Here is a 20,834-nt window from a genome sequence, read left to right on the forward strand (position 1 = left end):
TTCCCTGTGCTCTCTTCTGCTTACTGCAGGAGGCAGGTGGGCTCTGCCCCTGTCTGGGAAGTCACTGGCTGAGAAGAATGTGCTGCTGAGGGCGTGGGGCACAGGGAGGTGTCAAAGGCCTTCAGAAGGAAAGAAGAGAAAACACATGACAGAGAGGCTGTACCTTAGCACTGGAGAGAACAAAGCAAGCATTAGGCACCTGTGGAGGCCACTGGTCTTAACTGGACTCTGCCCAGAGCAGTGTCTCCTATACAGGGCTGCCCAGAGCTGCAGGAGCCTGGACAGCTGGATGGGCTAGTCTGGGTCCAAGCTGAACAGGACATAAATAACTCAGTGAGCACACTCAGGTCTTGAAGTGAAGTGAAACCTCAAAGCCAGGAGTCATGTGATCCAATAAACAATTGGACATGGGGGGCGGTATGGGTGTGCAGCCCAGTGGCAAAGCACATGTCTTTCAATCTCAACACCAAAAACAGAACAGGACTAGAGACTGCTCTTTCAAAGGACGCGGGTTCAATTCCCAGCACCCACATGGCAGCTCAGGGGATCTGGCACACTCACACAGACATACATGCAGGTAAAATCCCAATGTACATAAAAAGATAAATAAATCTTTAAAAATGAACAAACACAAAATAAGCCCCCAAAGTGAAATAACTTGATGTAAATGATCAAGTCTATGAAATGATTTGCAGCTAGTATATTATTTTTCACATATTCTAAAATGAATCCACAATTTTCTAACAAAAACAAAGCAAAATGCTCAGTGATGAATCCCTGGAATGAAGTCGGGTAAGCAATTTCATGTGCTCCAAGAGCACTGTTCCTCCACCTGGTAGGCCAGGCCACAAACTGGGCAGACCAGAAACACTGGTCACTCTCTGCAACATAGATGGAAAAGCAAAACTGCCTGGAGTTGAAACAGTAGAGTTCTGGGACACCAGGCAATGCTCCAGTCCCACAGTGTGCTGCAGTAACGGGAAGGATGCCACACACTGCCACCACTACCTGTGGAGCAGTGCCCTTGACCCTGCCCAGACTCAAGTATTCCCTCTCGAGACAAGGTTTTCTATTGGATTTGGTTTTGAAACGTCAAGATCTTGGACCAGGTGGTGGTAGCACACACCTTATTCCCAGCACTCAGGAGGCAGAGGCAGGCAGATCTCAGAGTTCAAGGCCAGCCTGGTCTACAGAGTGAGTTCCAAGACAGCCAGGACAACACAGAGAAACCCTGTCTTGAAAAACAAAACATTTAAAAAACGGCGAATACTACAATCACAATGGACATCAGAAGTGACGCAGGGCTGCTGCCCCAGGTCTCCCTGTGCAGCTCTCTCCATCTCTGTAACCTGCTTCCCACCAAACCATCCCTGATGCCCCACCAGAGGGAGTCCCTAAACCCCACCGATTCTGTCCCCCAGAAGCTGGTGCTAGGGAGCCAGAACCTATCCCCGTTCTCAGCAGGACAAATGCCAGTGCAGTGGGAGGGGCACAAAGGAGCACAAGGGAACTTGCCTTTTCCATCTGTGGCTGAGGCTTCTTGTAAATGTCTGATTGACCTAAAAATAACCATTTGGAGAGCAGAGGTTAGTAGAGGAGCCTGCATTCTCTTCTATTTCTGGCGCTAGTAGCTTGGGACCTGAACCCCCATTGTAAACTCAAAGGGTTGGACCAGATGACTGTACAGCACCCTTCCTAAAGCCAGTCCACAATTGACCATTTATGGTGCTCAAGCTGAGGTGAAGATGCCCTCTGCTGGCAGAATCAGGGCCAGCAGGAAGGGCAGTGGAAACACCATCACTTAACTCCACAGCCCGGCCAGGGAGGAATGACCCAAGAGAAAGCAGCTGCTGACTCCTAAATTGAGGTCCAACAGCTGTGCGAGTCTAGGGCTTTATGTAAACTCACTGCACTTGGAGAGAGTTACAGCTCTGGGAAAGTCTCGGGCAGCCTTTTTCTGGCTGTGCTGCGATGACAACTATGCTCTAGGCAGGGGACACTAACATTAGAGATGCCATGCAGTCAGGCACTGTGGTGCACACCTGCAATCCCAACACATGGGAGGCTGACACAGGAGCCCTGCTGACAGTTCAAGACCACTGTGACCTACAGTGAGCAACAGGCTAGCCAGGGCTACACAGTGAAAGAACACGACAGGAAAAGAGAACGGCGTGGAGCTGCGGGCAGAGCTCGCCGCAGGCGCAGCTCGCAGCCACAGGGGAGAGCCTGAATTGACAGACAGACAAGGAAGCACAAGGGAAGTGGGCCAGGGATCCCAGGCAGGGTTCCTGTTCTAATGCTGACCCTCTTACCTACGTACAAATCACTTCTAAAACCTCAGGAAAGAACCTGCAACTTCATGAGAAACAGAACACGAGAATGCTACCAGTATAAAGGCAGTTTATGCCGCTGCTGAACCAAGGCTGGCTGAATCAAGTGTTTCAGAAGTTTATAGTGCTACTTATTTGTAATTAAATCTTTGGTATTGCTTTTCTCCTTCCCCCATGTGGGTTCTAAGGATCAAACTCAGGTCAATAGGCTTGGCCGCTACTGAACCATCTCACTGGCCCACTGCTGCTGTTTCTTCTAGATTTATTGGAATCTCATCCCCTGCAGCGATTTTCAGGATCTGCACTGTAAGGAATATTGCCACTGGGCACCTTCTCAGTGTTGTGATCAAGTGACAAGAAATGAGCACTGGTGGCTTGGTGACTCTATGCTTGCAGTGGTTTGAAATGAGAATGCTCTCCCCACCCTACTCCATAGACTCATACACTTAAATACTTCCTCCCCAGTTGGTGGAACTGTTTGGGAAGGATAGGAGGTGTGGTCTTGTTGGAGGGGGTGTGTCACCGGAGGGAGGCTTTTGAGGTTGGGTTAGCACTTTCTGCTTCAAGATGTGAGGTCTCAACTACTATTTCTATGCCATGCCTGCCTGCCTGCTGCCATACTCCCTGCTACAATGGCTATGGACTCTAACCCTCTGAAGCCATAAGCCCCAAATAAATTCTCTCTTCTCTAAGTTGCCTTAAAATGAACAGAAAAGTAACTAAGACAATGCTCATCTGGGACCTTTGTACTTCAATGTTCCAAAGACAGACTAAGAATAGGACCTATAGGCTGGAGAGATGGTTCAGCCATTAAAGGCTAGGCTCACAACCAAAAATATAAGAATAGGACCTAACTCCTGCTTCTCAGCAAGGTCCACTACCTGAGGACAGTAATGGGCAGGATGGCAGGGCAACTGAGGAGACGGCACGGTAATGGCCTCACCCCCATCTCTCTCTTAGAGACAGTATCTCATACAGCCCAGGCTGCCCTCAAACGTGTTAATGTAGCAGAGGATGATCTGAAACTTAGGATCCTTCTGCCTCTCTGCCTCCATGCTGAGATTCCAGATGCACCACACTGCCATGTTATGTGGTGCTGGTGAAGGAACTCATGGCTTCAAGTTTGCCAGGCAAGCGCCGCGCCACATCCCAGCCCTCCTAGTTCCCCTCTGTACTGGCAGCAGCTGGCTGACACAATACTTGTGTTCTACAAAGACCAGGGGGAGGGCGACTCTAACTGGAACTGTGTTCTTAGACAGTACACCGGCAGGCAACCGTAGGGTTCTGGAGAGCACTGACTTACGGCAATGGGTGCTGCCAGAGAACGCACCTCACTCCCTCAACATTAACCCAGCATGAACTGTGTTGGGGAAGCCATGAACCAGACACTAAGGATGAGGGGAGCTGTGTTGTCTGTCATCAGCCTGTTCTTTCCACCTGATGGCACTAACGTGGCAACCTGCACCTCTCTGCTGGGTTTCACAAAGATTCTTCCTCACAGAGCACAGCAATGATGCCCCTTTTCACACAACTGAAGCCCAAGCCTGAAGCCTGCTATTTCTGGATCAGAGCAAGCCACTCTCCAGAGCCCTCAAACCTGGGTGGCCTGAGAACTACCACTAGTTTTATGTCAAAGTATATTCTCATTTTCCATCTAAACTGGCAAGAAAAACGATTCTCCTACTTAGCCCTTACCAAATTCAGGCTGACATTTTACCCTGCCTCCCTTCTCGAGGGGGTTAGAACTGGGCCCTATAGCCCATGGTTTGGACTAGTTCTCCTTGAGTCCCGAGTGTACTCTCAGTAAGTAAAGCCTGGGTGGGGTATGATGAGGCCCCAGAATCCCACCCCTCGCTGTTTTGGGGGCAGCCTGGGGTCTTCTTCAGACCCGTGTGACTCTGGGTGCACGCGCTGCTCTCCTCAGGGTACTTACCACACCACTGGGAAGAGGATAGCACCACAGCACAGCAGGTCAACCAGGAACAGAGAGTCCTTCCACAGGCCGTATTCTGTCGTGCCCTCCTCTGTGGACTCTATGATGATGTAGGCCACGTTTGCCAGCACCTGCACAACACGAGACCCCAAGGCATTAAGTGCTGTTACGACAGTGGCCCAAGGGGGACACTCACCCATGCTGTCAGCCTCTGCCTGTGGCTGCAGTGACATTGCCACCCAGAAGCCCAAGCCTTCTCATCCAGGAGTCTGACTCCCTTAAACTGCCACAGTAGAAAAACCGAGAAGAGAGGCCCAAGGGGCCTCAGCTGTTTCTCCTCTGGCCCATCAGGTCTTCCCAGCCCAGGACACAGACTCGTGAAGACTGCATTACTCCAGACTGCAGCCACCATCAAACTGCCACCAGGCCTCAGGTTAGGCCTACCCAATTAAGATGGCTTCAAATCCCTGGCCCATAGAAAAGGAGATTTACTACTTGGCGTTGCCTCAAATCACTGAGTTTGGGGTGGTATATAGCAGTGGGTGATGGAAACACTTTGTTTTGGGGGCACTTAAAGCCTCAGTCAGTCCCAAAAGCTTCTGGGTAGGTGGCACTTCCCATCCCACCTAGCCAGGACGCCAGCACTCCTCAGACCCAGCTCTTCCTGAGAACTCTTGGTCCTCAGGGACAACAATTCTAAGAGGCTGATACAGAGACCGGAGGTCACATCAGCAAGAAGCGCAGGTTTCAGTGACTGCCCCACTCCTCACAGGGGCTAGCCCCAGGTCCCCTACACTGCACAGGACACATCCGCCTCCACGGCTTGCTTCTATTTCCACAATCAGGGCTTTGCCTTGTGCTTTTACCCTGCCTCTGGGCTTAACTGAGGGAAGTTTCTGATGTATGACACTTTCTTTAGAGAGCACATGAGCTGCGATGCAAAGATAAAGATGAGGCATGTTGAGGCTGGAGAGAGCACAGCAGTTAAGAGTGCTTGCTGGGTAACCACAAAGACCAGAGGCTGGATCCCAGCATCCATTTAACAAGTCGGGGTCCTGAACACACTAGATATAACCCCAGCTCAGAGAGGGGTGGAGACAGGACACTTGTTGGGCTTACTGGCTAGTCTAGTTTACAAATGCAAACCCCAATTCACACACTGCATGAAAGAGACTGCTCCCAGAGGCAGTGCTGAGCCACGCCCTACAGTGTAACTCTCTCCTGCTTTCAGGTAAGTGTTAGGGTGGAGCAGGCACATTGTTTGCCTTGCCTAGTTAGGGTTCTGGGTTCCATGCCAAGCACCACAAGAAAAAAAAGGGAAAAAAAAAAAAGAAAAACTTTCTGGTACTCCCCACGGCAAAAGAAGCTGCTTAGACCTTGGTCAAGACCTTCCCAGACCAGACCCATTGTCTAAACAATAACTTCCTTAGTTTCCTTGGGTGACGTTCAATATGGGTGACCTTTGAGGAGTTAGCAGGTGAGAGTTTCTTCATCACACCCCAGCTCAGGCCAGGGGAGGAGTCAACAGACAGCACAGCCTGAATCTGCCAGAAGGACATGGAGGGCAATTCCCAAAGAGCAAGGAGAACTCAGATTTTGTCAGGTAAACACTCATAAAACCATGGCAGGGTATGGAACTCCATCTGCCTAGAGCTGGCCCTGGTGGTTTGGTCACCAGAAGACCTTAGCTTGGTTGGTTTGCCTGACAAGTGTCACAGGTATCTGTAGCTACTCCTTTGCCTGTCACATTCCTTTTCTTACACATCCAAGTTTCCTCTCCATTGAAAGGCCCTTCTAGATCATTCTGAAAGACTACTTTCTCTCTGAAAACCTACAGCAACTGGTTTGTGTCACAAGTCTGGTGCTAACCCACATCCTTCCCTGCTGAAGGCTGCTAAACAGCCAGTCAATACCCAGAGATAACACGGCCCAGGAAATTTCCCCATTCCTTCCTCTCCTGCCAGCCAAACCCATGCAATGGTTTTAAACAGGAGGAGCAGACCTCACTAAAAGCATGGCCGCGGCTGGGAAGCTGGGGAGAGGTACCTAGCTGTGGTGTCCTCGGCTCGTCTCTGCTTCCTTGCATGGATTGCCCGTGTAAGACAAACCATGGGTCCTCCCTGAGGAGCTATGCACTTGTTGGTCAGGTCTCAGACCACGGCCTGCAAGCACAGGCTGAGTTTTAAAATGTCAGTCCCATGGGGCCACTCTCCTATTCCACCTTGCAGGACAACTCACTGAAGCTACTCAGCTCTAAAGTACTGCAGGGCACCTGGGCCTCCTCGTGAACAGAGCCATTTTGCTAGCGGCAGCTGAAGCAGAAGGCACGGCAGCACTTGTCCCTCGCTTCTCTACAGCTCTCTAACCAAATCCAGGATGTCCTGTCTGAAGCCTCCGGGACGTCCAGACACTCCTGTCTGTCAGCACTCACAGAGGGAGCCCCTATCTGCAGTTCACGACATAGAAGCTCAGGTGTCTAAGTGAGCTGCCACCTGCAGACAGGCCTGGAGCTGAGCCCTGCCCAGAGCCGGGAGGACTGACAAGCCAGCCGCAGTTCCCGTACCTGGAGTGGGATGACGATCATGAAGATCTTCTTGTCTTTATCAGACAAGATGTGCTTGATGAAGGCCCAGCCAGTGCCAATGAGAGCGATGGTGATGAACAGCAGCGCCCCCTTTAGGCTGGAAGACAGAACATTCCATAGATACCACAAGCTCTCCAGACTCTAGTCCTGTCAGTCACCCTATCAACTCTTCCATGATTCCACATCCCCACCCCACTTCTTCTTCCTTTTCTCTTTAAGATGTATTTATTTATGTATATGAGTGCTCTCTTTGTATGTATGTATGCCTATATGACAGAAGAGGGCACTGGATCACAGTACAGATCCAGTCACCATGTGGGTATCGGGAACTGAACTCACGACCTCTGCAAGAGCAGCCAGTGCTCTTAGCCACTGAGCCATCTCTCTAGCCCCCCATTTCTTTTTATTCTTTTTTTTCTTCACATAACCCAAGCTAACTCAAACTTTAACTAAAAAACCTCTTGCCTCTGACTCTACCTCCTGAGTGCTAGGATCATGGGCGTGTACTGCAATGCCTGGTTTTTGCTGGGGATGGAGTCCAGGGAGCCATGCATGCTTGGTAAGCACTCTACCAACCGAGTCACATCCCCAGCTCTAGCCCATAAGTATCTGTAAGGCACTTCATGGTGCAGGCACTACCACCACTGTCTCTTGGACCAGCATACTTACAGGTGAGTTATGTAGTATACGACAGCCCAGCCTTCAATCGGAAAGCCCTGCGAGGAGATATAGTGGTAGTCGATCTGAAATCAAACAGCTGTGATTCAGAAAGGTCATGTCGCATCCTGGTGCAGAGTAAAGCAATAAATGACTCCAGGAGACCCTGGGATGGGGAATGGGTTCTGCCCAGCCACCCCACTGTCTAGCATCTCCATTACCAAGTCACCAGCAAGTACACAAGTGTGCTAACAGATTTAAATGAGACAGGTTGACAGAGGCCTCAAGGACCCTAACAGCCAGCCCAGGTCACTCTCTGGATTCACACTGGTAAATGCTCTCACTCCCCAGCCATGCATGCTGTCTTGAAGTCCTGCTGCTCACAGTTAACAGCAGCCAGACAGTCAGTAAAAAGACAAATGTATAGGGACTGGGCTTCAACAACCTCCAGGTTCAGTTAGATACTTGGGATTGCCAAACATTTTAACTTAAGAGGCAGATTCCTGTAAGGACTGGGAAAGCTGACCACGGCACACAGCCTTCGTTTTCTAAATGGCATCATGATTTTAAAGTGGCTCAGATAAATCCAAAGGGGTAACTATCCAAGTACCCTCCATGTGTGCTGTTGTAAGTGTGTGTATTCTTGCTTTCTTCTGCGACTCCACTTCAAGTGTAGGAGGAGAACTAGCCACATGCACTTTATGCATCTCAGACCCCGAAATCAGGGAAGCTGTGATCTTGGCCCCACAGACAAGCTCATTTTGATGTGCAATGGTTCTCAGTAGTCAAAGCTCAGTTCTTGGGCTCCTGAACTTTGTAAGATTTGGTTTTTCTCCTCTAGTATGTTTACTAATACTGAACTTCACTGGCAGGCATACAGGGATGCTTAGTAAAATGAGGCAAATCCAGGAAAGACCGGCAGGGGGCACACTCATCTCCAGATGACAGAAACAAGGGTGAAGTGTGTTCGATGTGCACAGAGACTCACATCTAGGCCGGGCGTTGGTGGTGCACGCCTTTAATCCCAGCACTCGGGAGGCAGAGGCAGGCGGATCTCTGTGAGTTCGAGGCCAGGCTGGACCGACAGCCTCCAAAACAATACAGAGAAACCCTGTCTTGTAAAAAAAACAAAAACAAAAAAACAAAACAAAACAACAAAAAAAAAAAAAACAAAGAAGTACAGGAGGCTAGGTTCACTGGTCCCATGGCCAGTTCTCCACACAAGGGGCTTTATGAGAAACACATTCTATCCCCTCGCTCCCACCTGTGTCCTGCCTTATTTTCCCAATCAAGTAAGCACATCCATCATTTCATAAATGACCCCAAATGCTAATACATACTGCATGGAACACCAAAGACAGAGACTTGGTGAAAGGAAGGGCCGCCATCAACCAGTGAATTTTAAACACATCATTCCTATAAAAAGAGAGAAGAAATAATTAAGACTTCACTTCCCCAAAGGCAGCCTCAGTATCAGGTACATTTTTTTGTTGTTGTTGTTGTTTTTTGAAACAGGACCTTCCCACATAGCCCTGGCTGTCCTGGAACTCACTATGTGGACCAGGCTGACCTTGAACTCACAGAGATCTGCCTGCCTCTGGAGTGCTGGGACCAACGGTATACGCCACCATGCCTAGCTTCATCAGATATATTTCTAAGCAAGCACCAAGTACAATCTGAGCAAACCACAAACATGAAGCCGTTTTCTTTTCTTTTTACAAAGCTCAGGTGAGCCTGTGGTGGTGTGAATGAGAACGGTCCCCATAGGCTCACACAGTTGAACACTTGGTCCCCAGTTGGGAGAACTGTTTGGGATGGATTAGGGGCGTGTGTGGCCTTGTTGGAGTTAGCTCTCTGCCTTTTACTTGTGGATCAACATGTGCCTGCCTGCTGCCATGCTCCCAGCATGATGGTCATGGACTCACCTTGGTCATGGTGTCTTATCACAGGGACAGAAAAGTAACTAAGGCACAGTCCCACAGCATTTCCAATACACAATTTCACGCAGTGACTGGGGGTTATGCACTGCAGACAGGCAGGGTGGCTGCTGGGGTGTGCTAGGATGGACATCTAACAAAGCCCACCAGTTTGCTCCCTGGAAACCACACTGAGTGAGTCACACAGCCATGAGGGAGGGCAGTCCTAGAGATAGTGTGAAACCCCAAGGAAGACAGAAAGCGAGGTGTCTGAGCCCACGGAGGTCTGGGACCAGCCATGGTGACAAGTGAGGAGAAAGTGCTGGCACCAGCCCTGTGGATAACATTCCTACCCTGGTCTCCCCTCACAGGCCCAAGGCCACCCTCGGGCTCCAGGCATCAGACACTTCCTTCCCTGTCTCCCCTACTCCTGTAGGAAGGGACTCGAGGCTAGATGAAGGAAAAAAACTCTTAAAGTACACAAAGACTTGAACGAGAGCCAAGGACATGTGTACACTCTCACACACCAAAACACTGGCAATCTCACACCGGTAAGTGCACGGAAGAGGAGCAGGATATTTGCTACCGAGAGGGGTAAACCAGTGGAACAGGCAAGAGAGAGCTTGATGGAAGAGAAAGTGAGTCCAACTTGATGGGAAAGAACAGAATGCTAAGTGATTGTGGTGGCAAAAAATTATATGCAACCTACACGTAAAGAAAGTAAAGCTGGCCTCATTGCCCACTTACCTAGAGGGGTTCTAGAACAGCTCAGCTGTGAATGAAACACACCTTGTGACCCAAAGTCACAGAGGGCCTCTTGGACCCAAGAAGTACTGCCCTAAGACAAAATTAGATGGTGGGTCTCCATCACAATCAACACAACACACACTGCTGACAAGCCGTGTGACTGCAGTGACTGAGACAACCAGCATGCGGAGCCAGGTGAGGGATCAATCTAGAACACAAGAGTCTTGTTCATGCAAAGCAGCTAGACAATGAGAAAGTCCAACAGGAAATATGCAAACAATGCAGACCTGCAACGATAGGGCCTAGTAAGGACATTCAGAGACATGGGGAGTAAGACCCATAAGTTTACACACACCAGACTGGCACATGTCAAGAGGTCACTTGTGCTAAATGGATGGTGATAGGGCTCAGGCTCCCCTGGCAAAAGTGGAAATGGTGTAGCTACAAGGAGGACAATTCAACAGTGAAACTCAGCCCGAGTAGGCCACAACCCTGTGGGCCTCTGCTCGGGACTGCTCCTCAGAGGACAAGTCCCTAGGAGATCTCAGAAAGTAGGAGACCAGGATACACCAGCACTGTCTAGGGCAGCAAGGAGATAGTGGCAACCTGGATGGAGACCTGCCTCTAAGAACTACAGAGGTAACACTTGACAATACAGCTTATAGGACACTGTGGTGTGGCTAGATTCAGCCATCTTGGATGCAGTCATCAGTACAGCTGATGGAAAAGGTGGATTTAAATAGCTGCATCTGCAGACAACAAACACTTTCTGTACATTTAAAACATACAGAAAACTCCCCCAAAACCCCAACCAAACAAACAAATAAAAAAAAAAAAACAGCATACCACAGACATTACTTACAAGAACCAAAAATGTCCCAAACTGTATATTCAGCATATTGGGGTGACTTTCCATTGCTGGAGAAAAGTGGACAAGGGACAGGAAGTAAGGGGGGGATGGTCACTTGGGAGAGGAGTGTGCACAGAGCGATGAGATCACAACACAGGCTGACACACACTGGCCTTCTGGGCTGTTTCCTGGGTACTTTCCTGTTCTAGTGACTACTTACTTGAAGGTCAAAAGGAAGTCACGGCCAGAGCAGTCTGTCCCTATTGAATGGCAGTGGGCTTTACTCAGAGTGCAGTACTACCTCCTACGAAAGGTCACTCTCACTCACATGCTGGCAAGTTTGACTTGTGCTTCTCAGTTAAGCACCCATGCTGGAGCAATGAAAGGCTCTGAAACCATGGCAACCTGGGCTCTGCACTGATTCGGCTCTGATGACCTTCATCTCTGAAATATCACAACTACACTTTGACAAGGCCAGGGTGGCAGCCAACTTATAAGCACTGAAAATCATCAGCTGCTTCTCATTCTGCCAGCCCAGCCCTCCTCCCTGACACTGCAGGGTGCACAGCATACTAACCCTGAAAGGAGAGGCAGGCATCCCTGGCCTCCGGCCCCAGATCAGTCAGGTAACTGGCTATCTCTCACTTCCACTCTCTGGGCCTCAGTACATTTATGTGTCAAAGATGTCTCACTCTTTCCAGTTCTGTGAGAGTAACAAGTGTCCTAAACACTCCTGGCAGCCTTAGGGATCATATGACTATGTGAAACACAAACTTCCAACCCATGGACATTCACAGGCTATCACATGGGGGTGGCTTAAATTGCATCTTTATGGATGCATACACATCCACACAAAGCTAAAAGTGTGACTGGCACAAAACAGGTCAGCCCCACTTAGCCACAGATCTAAAACTGTAGCCACCATTTTATCCAAGTGAGCTGAGACAACGGCATGGCCATTGCTGAGTAAAGGGAAATCAAACACCAGGCAACACGAGCACCTCACTTGCACAGCACCCTGACGCTACCCTCTTTATCAGGTACAAAGACAGAGCTACGGATGTGAAGAGGCTCTGCAGAAAGAAGGGCAATTATTACTGCCCCAGTTTTGTAGATGAGGAAAGAGACACGGTGGAGAGGCAGATAGGAAGTCACAGGCAAGTGTGTGTTTGGGGCAGAGCCACCGTGCATATGTACAGATCCGAGGACAACTTGCAGGAGTCAGTTTTCTCTTTCTACCACAGGGAACCAGGGGATTGAACTCAATCATCATTAGGCTTGGTAGCAAGTGCTTCTACTCATTTAAGCCAGCAGATTCTTTTAAAAGGGTACACATCCAAGACTGAGTGTCTACTAAAAGGAATCAAGCCACCAGGGGTTTCAGTGTCTGCCTCAAGGAAGGGGTGTCTAGGGCATAACTATGTGAGTTTTGGGAAGCACGGTGTATCAGATTTGCACACCCTAAGTCTATGGGCCTTTTAATGTGAAAACACTTTATACTATTTTGTTCCAAGATTTCTGGGCAGGGAGACATGGAAGTCATACTCATGTAGCCAATCCCCTCCACAACAAACAATAGAAAGCCACCGCCTCAGGGTTTGGGACAAGGGTCCCGGTGAAAGGCAGAAGAACTCTAAAGGGGTTTTTCCCAGACTCAAGCTCCTGGCAGACACAGAGAAAGTCCAGGGAGGCTTTGAGCTGAAGCCGGCAGAGCTGGAGGCTTTCAGCCTTCACTTGGGCAGTGGCACCCTCACTAACTCTTCTCAAGATGGATGGCCTCTGAAAGGCACCATCCTGGTACCACACTCACTGTGTGAAGCTTCCTGGACTACAGCGTCTGTGCAAGTGCAACACTGCATTGTGTTTGCTTGTGTGTTTATGCAAACAGTTGGATCTACTCTCTAAACAGAACACTTAGAGTGGCCAGCAGCACAGTAGGTAGAGCCTCCCACTAGCCTCTAGGCCTTGAGTAAGACACCCTGAAGCTGGCAGGGCTGTTCAGTGCCATCTCCCCTAGGGGCAGAAACCAGCAGGATGAAGCATGCAGGTCTCCACACACTGAGAGCACTTACCTTCGCTTACGAAGGATATGAATCCAGATGGTCCCAGAAAGGAAGAAGAAGGCGGCCATGGAAACGTACAACTTGGGGAGAGGGATCTCCCCAGCAGAGAGGTAGCTGTCAGGGTTCTTCTCAGTGATGTCAATCTGTAACCAGTGGAAGACAGCTCCCTCTTACAATAGACACTCATACCTGTCTCACTGAAGCTCGACAGCATATGTGCCCGGGTAACAAGCAGGTTGCTACTATCTGGGATGGCGAACACACCCCACCCAGCTCTACACTGCCTTCTTCCCAAGTGCTCTGCAGGAGCACCCTGCCCACGTCTCAAGGAGACATTTCACATGCCCTCAGAGGCAAAGAGTGAGCAAGCCCTGCTTTATCCCTAGCACCAAAGCCAAAGCCAAGTAAAACAGAAACGCTCCCACAGGCGTCTCGCACTGACAGCATCCTTGTGGATGGCCCCATGAGGCACTCACATTCAGGCTGAAGGAGACCTTCTCACTGGGCTGCGCCTTGCTGCCTGGGCACTTGTGGAAGTAGAGGCTGTACAGGCCTTCCTGGTCATCCGTGCTGATGTTAAAGAAGAACTGAAAGGGAAGAAGACAGAGGTGCTCACAGCCTCAGCCACAGCTCCCCCCCTCAGAACAAGCTAGGGGCCCGAGCACACAGGCTACCTGGCCTCAGAACCAGCAGAGCAGAGGTGAGAGGGGGTGTCCTCATCTTGTGAGCCTCTAGTACCTTATGCCAGTGCTCGAGCTCAGAGATGGCTGGAGGAGCCATGTGGTGATCACCTATACGCAGCGGCCTGGGCTCTCTAACTCACTTCTGCCACAGACACCTGCCTGGGATGGTTCCGCTGAGGTCAGCAGAGGTAGCCAAAGACACAGCATCTCATTTTCAAGTCAACAAACCACATTACTTTCTGAAACATAACAGTGGGCCACTACTTGTCACAACTGATCAAAAGTCCTATACACACAGGACCAACGTGTGCCCCTGTGGGCTCTGCCAACTTAAGAAAGGCACAGCTCTTATGGGGAAAGCTGCACCATGTGCCACTGCCAGGAGACACCCACATGCACCTCACAGCTGGGCTGCCGGGCAGGGCACTCAAGGGCTTTGGGCCTCACTGGCCTTCCCTCTAAACTCCATCACCTTCAGTCTTAGCACAGCTCATTCCAGGTGCACAGCTATTAGCTTCTGTCACACCTGGAGGAGAGGCAGCATGACTGGGGGGTGGGAGAGGCAGAGGGGTCACAAGAGGACCTAAGCAGAGTAGAGGAGGAACTTGGGCCTGTCACTCACACTGCCCTGTCACAAGGCTTCTCACTGTCAGAGACAGTGGTTAACAGATGGAGCTAGCGGCCTAGTGGTGGGAGGGGGTGGTCCTGCAGCCAAGGTGTCTGCGAGCAAGGTGCCAGTAAAGACTCACCCTCTCACATGGCAGGGATGGAGTAAACTTTACTCCAGGTGACTCATACCTGAAATGAAACTGCACCATCGTTCTTATGAATTGAGAAGGATTTCTCTGCTGTTGCCTAAAAGACACAAGAATCTGTTTCAGGTCAAAAGTGGCAGAAAACAAGCTTAGGAAAATCAAAGCTAATTGGAGGGGCTGAAGACACAGCTCAATGGCTAAGAACACTGACTATTTTTGCAGAGGTGCTGGGTTCAATACCCAGAACACAGAATCTCACAACTGTTTTGTAATTCCAATTCCAGGGGGTATGGTCTCTATGGGTACTGCATGCATGTGATACACATACATACATGCAGGCAAAATACCCAAACACTAAAAATAAAATATTAAAGCTAAAATGGGTGGTGGTGGGTGCACATCCCTTTAATCTCTCTTGGGAGGGGTGAATCTCTGATGTCAAGGTCATCCTGGTCTACAGAACAAGTTCCAGGAAGGCCAAGGCTACACAGAGAAGCCCTATCTCAAAAAACAAACAAACAAAGCTAGTGGGAGGGAGTGGTCCTTCAGCCACTGGAAAGATGGTTTCGTTGTTAAGAACACTTGCTGCTCTTACAGAGAATCCAGGTTTAGTTCCCAGTCCCACATGGCAACTTACAAACTGTAACTACAGTTCCAAATGATCTACTGTCCTCTTATGGTCAACACAGGCATAAGCACACATACACATACATGCAGGGAAACACTCATTGTGCTAGTTAGTTTTACACAAACGTGATATAAGCCAGAGGTCATCTAGAAGGAGGGAGACTCAATTGAGAAAATGTCCCCTCAAAATCTGGCTGTTGGGTATTTTCTTAATTAGTGATTGATAAGAGAGGGTCCAGACCATTGTGTGTGGTGCCACCCCTGGGCAGATAGTGCTGCGTTCTATAAGAAAGCAGGCTGAGCAAGCCATGGGGAACAAGCCAGTAAGCAGCATCCTCCATGGTCTCAGCATCAGCTCCTGCCTCCAGTTCCAGCCCGGCACCAGTTCTTGTCCTGACTTCCTTCAGTGATGGCCTATGGTGTAGAACTGTGAGCCACATAAGCCCTCTCCTCCCCAGCTTGCTTTTGTCATGGTGTTTCGTCATGGCAAAAATATCCCTAACTAGGACATTCATACACATAAAGTGAAATAAATTAAAGCTAACTTTAAAGAAAAAAAGCTCTTCTTTAACACCAACTTGACTGAAGTCCTTCGAGAGCTCTCTGACAAAGCCTTTCACTGTCCTTCCAGATAGGTCTGAGATCATATCTCAGAGAAGGCAGCTCCCTTTCCCATTTCCTTCCTTCCTGGCTACTCTGTAACCGCCTCCCCAGTCTTCCTGTGAGTGTCTCTCTACCCTACAGCTTCTTCAAGACCAAGGATGCTGCCCTGGGCAGAGACAAACATCCCACTTAAGACTCTGCTCCTAACTTGAAATACCAGAACATTGTCTTCTATACAAGTCAAGAGATTAATAGCAAGTCATGGAAAGAAACCAGCTCCATAAACATAGGAGCAGGATGAACTCTGACGGCTATGCTGCACAAAGGCAACAGAAAAATACGTCCTGCGTGGCTCATTTCTTTCTTTCTTTTTTTTTTTTTTTTTTTTTTTTTTTTTTTGGTTTTTCGAGACAGGGTTTCTCTGTGGCTTTGGAGGCTGTCCTGGAACTCGCTTGGTAGTCCAGGCTGGTCTCGAACTCACAGAGATCCGCCTGCCTCTGCCTCTCAAGTGCTGGGATTAAAGGCGTGCGCCACCAACGCCCGGCCTGCGTGGCTCATTTCTATACGGCTCCCTAAAGCTGCTGTCTCCTGCAGTGACTGTTCCCTAAGCGCAGGGTGAAAGGGGGCAGGAGAAACCATTGAAGTAATGAACACATCCACAATCTTGACTGACAGATCAAATGCATCTAACCGCTCCTGTAAATTGTCACCCAATCCAGCTTTGCAAAAAAATGGCTAGAAGGAAGCAAGCAAGCAAACCTAGGCCTGGTATGTGCACCCTTAATCCTAGCTTGGGAAGCAGAGGCAGGAGGACCAGGAGTTCAAGGCCAACCCTGGCTATGTAATAAGATGAAGCCAGCCTGCGCTACAGGAGACCCTGTCTACAAACAAACAAACACAATCCCCACCCTGAGGAATTAGGACACTCCAAAACAAATCCTTCTCTGCTCACTTCTGGGCAGCCACACCTCTCTCTCCTCTTCCCTACCACTCCATCTCCCCTGAAACAGAACCTTGTTTTACATCCCAAAGGTCTAGGCTAACTCATCCCATGCCCGTTTTATCACAGCAGGTCCTTGCTGAGCCTGGGCATCACCCTGTTGACCATGCACAGTGTTTTCAGAATCATGAGCTCTAATAACTAACCTAATCACAGGCTCGTGACAACCTCCCATGGCTTGCATGTCAGTACCCTGTTCCACCTGTGCACTCCAGGCCTGTCTTAGGGGGCACCCCCACCGCCTGGGCTTCCCCTGTGCTGTGCAATCCGCACTCCATGTAAGTTCAAAAGGGTTTCAGTGTGTTGATTCTGTCTCTCCAAATGTAAGTCACATGTCATGCACACATAGATGCACACACAGACATACATGCAAGCACACATACACATTTAGAGAAGCTGAGCAGGAAGGAGGTCGATGCTTACCTTTGAATCCCCTGCACTTCTTCTAGCCTTCGAACCATCTAGAAGCACAAACATTAAAAAGCTATCACTGACTAATTCACCTCACACATCATACATCACAGTATCACTTTACGGGGCTCCAGCTAATCTAATATCCCATCACCAAAACAAATCTCAGTGCCTCCACCTCTTCAGGTCCCCAAACAGAATCACTGGGCAGGAGAAGTAGCAAATCAAAGTGGCACACTCAAGCATTATTGTGTCAATCATTACAGGACCGAGGGAAAGGCTCTGTATAAATAATGTGGACTGCAGAGATGCCACATAAAATAGCTCTCCATGCTTTCTAAGCCAGCATGTTCGGAGGCAGTTTAACAAGCATCTAATTGGTGCAGCTGACTTGGAGAAAATCTTAGTGTGGTAGACTATGTGGTGCTGAGGGTGCTGGGAATGACACTCAGCCTGTGTATGGGAAGCAGACTCTTCCCTGAGCTGTACCACCAGTCTGGATCTGCAGGTGTCTTGCTGGATTCTCTTTTTCTTTCTTTTTTTTAAAAGATTTATTTATTTATTTATTATGTATACAGTGTTCTGCCTGCATGTATCCCTGCAGGCCAGAAGAGGGCACCAGATCTCATTACAAATGGTTGTGAGCCACCATGTGGGTGCTGGGAATTGAACTCAGGACCTCTGGAAGAGCAGCCAGTGCTCTTAACCGCTGAGCCATCTCCCCAGCCCTTGGCTTCTCTTTTTCATTGCTGTTGGTTTTTGGGGGTTCCCCCAACAGCAATGTGTGAAGATTACTAGTGGAGAAAAATGACAAATTATATCTTAATAAAAAAAAGTTAAATTAAAAAAAAAGAAGCTGACTGTAGATGGCTGGGGATATAGCTCAGCTAGCAAAGTGCTTGCCTGGCGTGCATGAGGCCTGGATGCTTAGCACACTACGAAACTGAGTGTGGTAGTGCACACCTGTAATCATAGCACTCTGGGGACTATGGAAGATGAAGAATAAGTTCAAGGTCATCCTCAGCTACACGGAGAAGTCAAGGTTGGACTGTGCCATGAGATTATGTCTCAAAAACCAAAACAAACAAACAAAACATTGCTAGCAGCGTTTTTCATGGAACAGAGCGGGCACTTGCATCACTGTCCTTAGGACATCCCTCCTGGGGAAGGAAGTTGTGGTAGTTTGGATGTAATTGGCCCCCATAATTTCACAGGAGTGGCACTAATAGGAGGTGTGGCTTTGTTGGAGGAAATGTGTCACTGTGGGGGTGGGCTTTGAAGTTTCCTATGCTCAGACGACCACCTAGGACTTCTATCAGTCAACTTCCTGTTGCCTGCAAGCCAAGACATAGCCAACACAATGTCTGCCTACACACCACCATGTACTCCACAGCGATGATAATGGACTAAACCTCTGAAACTGTAAGCAATCTGTCCCAATTAAATGTTTTCATTGTAAAGTTGGCGTGGTCATGGCATCTCTTCACAGCAATAGAAACCCTAACTAAGACAGCAGTGCTGCCCTACTGCGGGAAGGCCGTGTGTCATGAGCACAACAGATTTGGACAAGCAGAGCAGAGCACAGGCATGGAACTGCACATCACACTCCAGTTCTTTCCTAAGATTCCTAATTTGCATCAATTTTTGGCAAATCTGGGGGAAAATGAACAATGTAAGTGGTAAATGACCTTGAAAGGATGCGTATGAACCATTAGATGGGACCAACAGTTAATACAACATATCAGTATCCAGAAGAAGGCGCTGCCGCAGGAACAACAGGAGCCAAGGCCTGGTCACACAAACCCTCTCCCCAAAACACCAGAAAAGGAAAAAGAAAACCAAACATGGCCCCTCTGCATTTCCCTCTAAACTGGGTCTCCCTTTGCTGCACAGGTTTGCTTTGACGGGGCACAAGTGCTCTTTCTGCCTCAGCCTCCCAAGTATTGGAACTGTAGACACCTCTGTGAGTCCAGCACTTTAGAGAAGCAAACAAACAAAACAAAAACACTACCCAGGTATGACAGTGTTAGCAGCCAGCACTTCTGCGCTGTGAGGGATGCCGACCATCCACCTGACCTGGAATGGAGTGTCAGTATTCTCAAAGGCTATTGTAACCTTTAAGCCAGACAGTCCAGCTCCACTAACCCATCCTAAAGACAGCACTACACACACAATAATTTTCCTTTTTAAAAAGACGTACCTTAAATGTGTGGTGGTGGCGCATGCCTTTAATCCCAGGACTCAGGAGGCAAAGGCAGGTGGACCTCTATGAGTTCAAGGCCAGCCTGGTCTACACAGTGAGTTCCAGGGCTGCCAGAGCTACACAGAGAAATTCTATCTCGGAAAAAAAAAATCTTTGTGTGTGTATGTCTGTCTGTCTGTCTGTGAGTATGTGCCACATGTATGGGTGCCTATGGAGCCCAGAAGGGCTTTGGATCCTTTAGACCTGTGATTATAGGTGTTACGAACCTCCTGATGTGTGTGCTGGGAGGTGAACTCAGGTCATCTGGAGGGGAAACAGCTTTCTTAACTGCTGAGCCATCTCTCTAGCCTCCTTTCTAGGAATGAAGAAGTTCAGTGTCCCAATACCTGGAGACAACAATGGGTCACTTTGAGGAAAATGTTGAGCAAGTGACAGCATCATTTTCTTGGACAGGGGATGAAATGAAGTGAAATCAATAGGCGTGTACAGGCTGTACATGACTAGGACCTGTGGTGCACCATGTTCTCAACTGAGGAAGTAGGCCTAATCAGGGACAACTACCAAAGTGCTAAGTGGGGATGGAAGAGAGGCCTCATTTCTCTCTTCCTTCCACATCCTTCTTTGGCTACAGTTAGTTCTGTGTGGCCTCCGGAGCTTTAGGCTGCAGTTCTTGAAAACACAATAAAGCAGACTTACCTTGGGCTCTCTGCACCGCGCTCTCTGTGGGTATGGAGCTGACCGCAGGCTCCTGGTTCTGATCCAGGACTTTCTCGTCCTTGCTGAAAACAATCTTTGGTAACTGGGTGCCGGCTTCTGGTGGAGATCTGACCTTGACTCTATACCCACAGAAGACAGAAAGGAGAGTTCAGAGCAGTGCTCCAATCTTCACTGAATGCTGCTGCGGGTCCAGCTCAAGCTCTATAAGTTTTTGTGTGTGTTTGTTTTCCAGACAGGGTTTCCCTGTGTAGCCCTGGCTGTCCCAGAACTCACTGTGGACCAGGCTGACCTTGAACTCTCAGAGATCCGCCTGCCTCTGCCTCCTGAGCACTGGGATTAAAGGCATGTGCTACCTCGCCCAGCTCCAGCTCCAGCTCTGAATCTGGTACCTTGTGTTGTCCCTGTCACAGTGGAGACGCAGATTCTGCCATCTGCACTCTATGCTGCAGAAAGAGTAAAGCACTGGCCAAGGGCTGGGGAGGCCATGAGAGGACAGTGCACTAGCCCAGCCCAAACCTGGACCCCAGCCCTGACAGCCCAAGCTAGGAAGTAACTGGGCAAGGAGCCTGAAGTGTCACTCTAAAGCCAGGGTTTAACAATATATTAACGCATGACTATGCTGTTCACATACTAGGAATTCTGCATAATAACCCTGACTGTCCTGGAACTCTATAGACCAGGCTGGCCTTGAACTCACAGAGATCTGCCTGCCTCTGCCCCCCCCAGTGCTTGGATTAAACGCATGCACCACCACT

General features: G+C 49.2%; 1 protein-coding gene across 3 annotated transcripts in view; it reads right to left on the bottom strand.

Moving 5' to 3' along the window:
• The window catches only part of Gpr107 (G protein-coupled receptor 107), a 65,562-nt gene that overhangs the window by 25,322 nt on the left and 19,406 nt on the right, over positions 1 to 20,834 (bottom strand). For all 3 annotated transcript variants that reach the window (XR_005877073.1, XM_013124836.3, XM_040745010.1), the window contains exons 5-14: positions 20,059 to 20,198; positions 17,172 to 17,209; positions 14,562 to 14,618; positions 13,557 to 13,667; positions 13,090 to 13,223; positions 8,845 to 8,920; positions 7,517 to 7,590; positions 6,827 to 6,944; positions 4,264 to 4,394; positions 1,516 to 1,559 (exon numbers count right to left, since the gene is read on the bottom strand). Coding sequence is in view for 2 of the 3 variants with exons in the window: in XM_013124836.3 (XP_012980290.1) it covers positions 1,516 to 1,559; positions 4,264 to 4,394; positions 6,827 to 6,944; positions 7,517 to 7,590; positions 8,845 to 8,920; positions 13,090 to 13,223; positions 13,557 to 13,667; positions 14,562 to 14,618; positions 17,172 to 17,209; positions 20,059 to 20,198 (923 nt within the window). In the remaining variant the exon portion in view is untranslated. The remainder of the gene's footprint in view (positions 1 to 1,515; positions 1,560 to 4,263; positions 4,395 to 6,826; positions 6,945 to 7,516; positions 7,591 to 8,844; positions 8,921 to 13,089; positions 13,224 to 13,556; positions 13,668 to 14,561; positions 14,619 to 17,171; positions 17,210 to 20,058; positions 20,199 to 20,834) is intronic.

The sequence above is a fragment of the Mesocricetus auratus genome, unplaced genomic scaffold, assembly GCF_017639785.1.
Source record: "Mesocricetus auratus isolate SY011 unplaced genomic scaffold, BCM_Maur_2.0 Super-Scaffold_100004, whole genome shotgun sequence".
NCBI classification, from domain to species: Eukaryota; Metazoa; Chordata; class Mammalia; order Rodentia; family Cricetidae; genus Mesocricetus; species Mesocricetus auratus.